This window comes from Hordeum vulgare, chromosome 7H, assembly GCF_904849725.1.
Source record: "Hordeum vulgare subsp. vulgare chromosome 7H, MorexV3_pseudomolecules_assembly, whole genome shotgun sequence".
Taxonomy (NCBI): Eukaryota; Viridiplantae; Streptophyta; class Magnoliopsida; order Poales; family Poaceae; genus Hordeum; species Hordeum vulgare.
The window spans coordinates 612,533,790-612,540,812 of record NC_058524.1 but is presented as its reverse complement, the minus strand read 5'-3'; the positions used below and the strand labels follow the sequence as shown (position 1 = coordinate 612,540,812).

The 7,023-nt window shown below is 45.7% G+C and overlaps 1 protein-coding gene across 1 annotated transcript; it reads left to right on the top strand.

Moving 5' to 3' along the window:
- Window positions 1–305: 305 nt before the first annotated feature.
- Window positions 306–3,050, top strand: LOC123409514 (pyrophosphate-energized vacuolar membrane proton pump-like). The gene is made up of 6 exons (XM_045102389.1): window positions 306–549; window positions 1,141–1,265; window positions 1,507–1,794; window positions 1,928–2,307; window positions 2,386–2,472; window positions 2,558–3,050. The coding sequence occupies exons 1-6, from the start codon at window positions 306–308 to the stop codon at window positions 3,048–3,050; spliced, it is 1,617 nt and encodes a 538-aa protein (XP_044958324.1).
- Window positions 3,051–7,023: the final 3,973 nt, after the last annotated feature.

The following is a 7,023-nucleotide window of genomic DNA, read 5'->3' as shown; positions in this document are numbered from 1 at the left end:
GGGATGCGCCATTGCTATCACCCCCGCTAAAATCACATGCCAGTCCCCGCGCTCTGTGGAGAGGACCTAGCCACCACTCTCTTCCTGCAGCCTCGTCTCCCTCCAAACCCTAGCCTTGCACGCCGCCGGCCGCGCTGCTCCGCCTCCTCCTGTCCTCCACTTCTCTCCTCCCTTCCTCCCGCGATCTGTTTCCTCTCCTTGCCCGCGCCGCCTCCTCCCGCACGGATAAGACCCGTCTGTCCCCCCCATCCCACCCCGCCCGCTGCCGTCCGGTCCGTCATTAGGGTTTCGTTGGCCAGCCAGCCATGGCGATCCTCGGGGAGCTCGGGACGGAGATCCTCATCCCTGTCTGCGGGGTCATCGGCATCGTCTTCGCCGTCGCGCAGTGGTTCATCTTCTCCAAGGTCAAGGTCACCCCCAGCACCGCATCCGCCGCCGCCGGCGCCAAGAACGGCTACGGTGACTACCTCATCGAGGAGGAGGAGGAGGGCCTCAACGACCACAACGTCGTCATCAAGTGCGCCGAGATCCAGACCGCCATCTGTGAAGGTGAGCTCACCCGTCCCCTTCGCCGACAACGGTGGTGGTCCCCCCCTCTCCCTCTCACCCGCTCCCTCCCCCAGATCTGGTTCTCAGCCTCTCAGGCTCGGAAGCTTTGGTCCCCATGATAGCGGGCATCGTTTGGCTTGTGTGGAGAACCAGAGTGCTCTGGTCTTTCTTGCAGAGACCCTTCGCCCGGTTGTCACTGTCGGCATTCTGCTCAATGCAAAACAGATTCCTTGTAATATAATTTCGTCTCGTTTTGATAGAACTTCCAGAAAAACTACTACATTTTTGTATGTCTGGTTTACTGCTAATATAGGGCCTAGCTAGCTAGGGGAAAAATGATGTCACAAACCAGGCACTGAATACTTTTTCGTTGAACATGCCTAAAGTGGACACGAATTCTATTTGAAAGCTAACGATCTTTTGCTATTTTTTGGACAAAACACACTGAATTATTTTACATTTTGTTGTATCCACCAGGGAATCGAGCATACATGCGATGGATCATTTGATTAGACTATATAATGAGTGGGAAATGCAGCTACTCGTGCTCCTTAGCTTCACACTTCAGTTGTTCCTCTTCTTTGCTTGCAGGCTCCGACGGTGTAGCGGCAACAGGCTCCTACGGCTCTCCCTTTGGGCTGCTTACTTGGGGGCAGGCCTGGCAGCAGTTTATGCACTCGGATACCTGTCACGGCATCGGGATAACAACATTGAAAGTCTAAGAAGAACCGAACAGCTGGCTTTCTTCTGGGCAGCATTTCTCCTCATCCATCTTGGTGGGCAGGACACCATTACTGCTTTCGCCATGGAGGATAACGACTTGTGGTTGAGGCATCTCTTGAATCTGTTGACCCAAATTGCACTAGCTTTATATGTATTCCGGAAGTCCATTGGAAGACACAGCCCTCAAATCTGCTTCGACGATGACATCTCTGTCGTGCCCTGCTACTGCTGCAGGAAGAGGTCAAGCTGTTGGGGACGTGGCTGCAGGGCGACCGTGCCCTCACCTTCTGCCACATCCTAGCCCGCAACACCGTCAGGGCCAAGCCAGCCCAACTCGCCTTCGGTACACAGTCAGGGCCAAGCCAGCCCAACTCGCCTTCAGGTTATGGTCTTGGTGGGTCTTCCATGGCTCTATTCGGAAGAGTTGGTGGAGGTATCTACACTAAGGCTGCTGACGTGGGTGCTGACCTTGTTGGCAAAGTTGAGAGGAACATTCCTGAAGATGACCCAAGGAACCCAGCTGTAAGTTCTCTTCTCACTTCTCAGCTTTTGGCTAATAGTTTTAGGCAAATTAGCAGACATTGCTTACAATTTATATTGTGACTATTTTGCTTCATGACATATCCTTTGCTGAACTTGGAACTCTTGTTTGCAGGTGATTTCTGATAACGTCGATGGAAATGTTGGTGATATTGCTGGAATGGGATCAGATCTCTTTGGTTCATATGCAAAGTCTTCCTGCGCTGCTCTTGTTGTTGCTTCCATCTCATCTTTTGGAATCAACCATGATTTCACTGCGATGTGCTACCCACTGCTCGTGAGCTCTGCAGGCATCATTGTTTGCTTGCTCACCACACTCTTTGCAACTGATTTCTTTGAGATTAAGGCTGCAAACGAAATTGAGCCTGCTCTGAAGAAGCAGCTCATCATCTCCACTGCTCTAATGACTGTTGGTGTTGCGGTCATCAGCTGGTTGGCTCTTCCAGCTAAGTTCACCATCTTCAAATTCGGTGCTCAGAAGGAAGTGTCCAATTGGTAATTTTGTGGGTCAATATTTGTTCAATTCTGCAATGTTGTACTTCCTTCTGATTATGCTTTCTTGATTTTTCACAGGGGCCTTTTCTTCTGCGTGGCAGTTGGTCTATGGGATGGTCTGATTATTGGATTTGTGACTGAATACTACACTAGCAACGCCTACAGGTAACTAAAACATTAGTTTCTAGTTATATTATTGTTCATATTTTATGTTATTGTGCCTTATCCCCCAGCTGTTTCCTTGTGGCAGCCCTGTGCAAGATGTTGCCGATTCCTGCAGAACTGGTGCTGCCACCAACGTCATCTTCGGTCTTGCTCTGGGGTACAAGTGTGTTATCATCCCAATTTTCGCTATTGCTGTCAGCATCTACGTCAGCTTCTCCATTGCTGCAATGTACGACATTGCAATGGCTTCTCTTGGCATGCTAAGCACAATGGCAACTGGTCTTGCCATTGATGCTTATGGTCCCATTAGTGACAATGCTGGTGGAATTGCTGAGATGGCTGGCATGAGCCACAGAATCCATGAGAGGACTGATGCTCTTGATGCTGCTGGCGCCACATTTGCCCGGTGGATGGCTGTGGAAAGAAATTCTTCACGCACAAGCATCTGCTGCAGCACTGCGAGGTTCACACCTAAACGACGAAGCAGTTCAAGAAGGCTACAGGAGAGGAGAGGACTCCAAGAGATCATCCGATTCGCGTCGAAGGGTACAATTGTGGCATCGAGGGCTGCTGGATGAGCTTCGACACGAAAAGGGAACTGTCCCTGCATGAGCGTGACTTGTGTGTGTAAGTGCATCTAGTGCCCCTTAGTGATTTTGGTGGTTTGAAGACTTATAGGTTAAGTATCTAATGTGTTTATAAGTGTACACAGGATCTATAAGTCATTGAGGAGTTTGAGATATTTGAAGAATATCGACCCCTAAAAATATATGTCTTCAGTTGAAGAAATTGGTTTGAAGCTGAAGAAATGAATCACGAGGAATCTGCGATGAAATTGATATTCCTCATGAAGATATTGATATTGAGAAGATCGGTGGTTCCTGAAGAAAATCATTTTGAAGATATTGAAGCGTGAAGATTTACGTTTTCTGTTTTCCTTTCTTCGCAGTTGATGAATAGGAACACCGTACTGTTAAAGGGGGTCAAAGTAACACTATGGAATGGATTTCCTCATGATGCTCAACCCAAGCCAAATCCTACCAAAAGCCTCAAGTGAGGAATATGAGTGACATGAGGACTCTCACAGTTGAGGGTCCCGACAGTTTCGATAGCCACGCCAAGTCACTTGTCTTATCCACTCCAACGGTCATATTATTTAAGGGCATTAATGTCAAATCATGTTGGGATGCTCCCAGGCTATAAATAGCCTCCCCCCACAACCACTAGCTAGTTGGCTGCTCCGTTAAAAACTGACACTTGTCATAAGAGCAACCCAAATTCCTCAGAGCCTACGAGAGTAAATCATAAGTGAGGAAATACACCACCCACCGAAACCACAAACCAAACCTAGTGATTGAGCATCACTGAAGAAGTTGTTCCTGTGTGGGACTGAAGCCTTTTACCTTTGAGAACTGTGCATCCTCCAGACGGTTAGGCGTCATGGTCTAGAGCAATCCAGCAGTCAATTGTGGATCGCCGGGTGACCGAGTTTGTGAGGGTTTGGATGTCTGGCCTGAAGACTTACCACGAGTGTTGGGCGAGGACTGTGTGTCCTTAGCTCAAGGAGAATACGGTAGGGACTGTGTGTCCCGGTACTGGGTGTCCTTTGGTTTCAATACCAAGCCGCTCCAAACCAGATGTACAACTGTCACAGCAGTTGGAACTGGGTCATCAACAACAGTCTTCACCAAGAATCGGGTTCTAATTCCTCAACTCTTTACTTTCTCTGTATTATGTGTTGATGACTTTCACTCTGACTGTTTGAAGAATTTGCTGAAGACTTTCTCCAAATTTCCTCAACCCCAAATTCTTCACAATAGTTAATCATCATCTGTATTCTGCGTGCCTGCTTACTGTGCAATCTGTTTTCATAATCTTCACTCGGTATTACTGCTGTTGTGAACGATTGCACGACTGATCCTTAACTGTTTCCGTTGTAAGTTAGTCATCAGTGAGGAATTTCCTCAAAAGGAATTTCCTCAGTGATGAAATTCTGAAAATCTCCTATTCACCCCCCCTCTAGTCGATATAACGCACTTTCAATTGTTATCAGAGCAAGGTACTCCCTTGTTCTGTGTGATTTTGGTTTAACCACCTAGAGTTTTAGTTATGTCGACTGCAGGCATGTTTAAGGTGACTGCAGCATGTCCTACCTACGAGGGAATGAATTTTCCCTTCTGGAAGAACAAAATGCAAATGCATCTACAAGCTATAGACAATGATCTCTGGTATATTGTGGAAAATGGTGTCCCCATCATTTCTGCTAGTGTCACTGCAGCTGATGTGAAGAAATTCAAGCAACTCGATTCTCAAGCGAAGAACATCATCTGTGGTCATCTGAGCCCTGGCCAGTTTGGAAGAGTAAGTGCCTTAGGCTCTGCAACACTGATCTAGGAGAGACTGTGCAAGGTAAATGAAGGAGTATCAACCCAACGCGACTCTCGTGTTGATATTCTTCGCAATCTCTTCAATCGCTTCAAGAGACATGACAATGAAAGCTGCCAAGACACCTTTGATCGCCTCACTGACATATCAAATGAACTGCAAGCACTGGGAGCTCGAGATATCACTGATCACGAAGTTGTGAAGAAACTGCTGAGATCTTTGGATTCTTCATTTGACACTTTAGTTCTGATGATTCAAGAAAGACCAGACTACAAGATGCTAGATCCTGCTGATATCCTTGAAAGGCTAAATACTCATGAATTCCAGCTAGAAGAAAAGAGAGATCTATATGGACAAAGCTATTCCAGACCACGTGCACTGAAGGCAAGAGCAATTTCCTCATCTGAAGAAGAAGACACAGATGACAGCAGTTGTGACCCTGAAGAATTTGGTCAGGAACTTGCAATGCTTGTGAGGAAATTCCAGAGATTTACACGACGAGGCCAGTTCGGTAAATCATCAAGAAGAGACATGAGGAAATCAGAATCTGCATCTGAGGACTACAAGAAACGGACCTGTCACAAGTGCAAGAAATCAGGTCATTACATTGCTGATTGTCCTCGCTGGGGAAAGGAATCAAAGAAGAAGAAATACAAGGATGACAGTTCTGATGACTCAAAGAAGAAGAAGAAATCTTCAAAATCCTCATCTTCAAAGTCCTCCTCACACAAGAAGACTCGCTTCAGAAAGGCTCGGGCACTTATTGGCAAGGAAATGGATTTCGAGGCAGAATCAGAGGAATGTGATGAAGAAGAAGGCTCTGGAGAAGACTCAGAATCCGGACAGGCTAGTCTTGCACTAGCAACCACTTTCGTCACCAAGTCAATCTTCAATCTTGAAGAAAATGATTGCACCATCCATACTGATGAATATGCTGATGACTTTGCTCCAACCTATTGCTTCATGGCGAAAGGTTCAAAGGTATCAAATAATGCCTCCTCCTCTGATTCAAGTGACTGTGAACATGATGATTACAAAAAACCCAGTTACAGTACACTTGCCATCATTGCCACTAAACAACAAACCGCTCTGGAAAAGCTTCAAAAACTGCTAGACAAAAGTGATGATCTGTTGAATGATGAAATGAATCTTAATCAAATCCTCGCTGATGACATGAAAAATCTTCAGTCTAGATTTGATATTCTTCAGGATCGTTATGATACACTCCTCACTGATCATGAGAAGCTTTCCTACGAATTTCTTCAAAGGAAGCTTGATCTTGAGAAGCTGAGGATGTCTTATAATGATCTTCGTATGGAAAATGATTCATTACTAGCTCAACAGATTAGCGCTAGTCAAGTTGAATTTATTCCTCCATGTCTTAAATGCATTGAACGTGAAACTGCAAATTCCTCACTAGAATCATCAAATGCTACAAATTCTTCAACTGCACCTGATGTGTCTATTTCCTCACTTGAGGAAAACACAAATGTCACTGATGAAAATGCAGGGTTGAAGGAATTGTACGTGACAGGCATGTACAAAAGCCTCAAAGGACATCAAATCCTTTGTGATGTGCTCAAAAAGCAGATCTTGAACAGGAACCCGAGGAAAGAAGGAATTACCTTTGAGAGGAAATTGAATGCTGATGGATCTTATTGGAAACCTAAGCAGTATCCCAAAACCTCATGGGTTGCTGCTACTGGGCCTCCTTTTGATCCATCTAATCTAACTGGCTTCTCATGTGAATTATCCTATTCCTCGGATGAGTCATTTGATTCCAACTATAAACTGTTCAAAAATCAATCTGGTGAAGTATTTGCTCGATATGTTGGAACTAACTGCAGGAATGGCCCTCCTCTGAGGAAAATCTAGGTTCCCAAAAGTTGTCTTGAAAATCTTCAAGTGAATGTCCTCATGACATCACCTCTGAAGAATCTGAACCCCAGATCAAATTCCTCAGGAGGACCAAAGTCTTCAAGAGGATCAAAATCCTGAACTGGTCAAAACTATGCTCGTACCCGTGCTTATGCATCTAACATGCAGGGAAACTACAAGGAATATGATTATGAGCGCTACTCCTCAAATCATTTTGTTCATAAATCATCAAACCAGTTCTCTGCATACTCATATGAGTACTTTAACCCCCCTACTGTCAACAGAAGT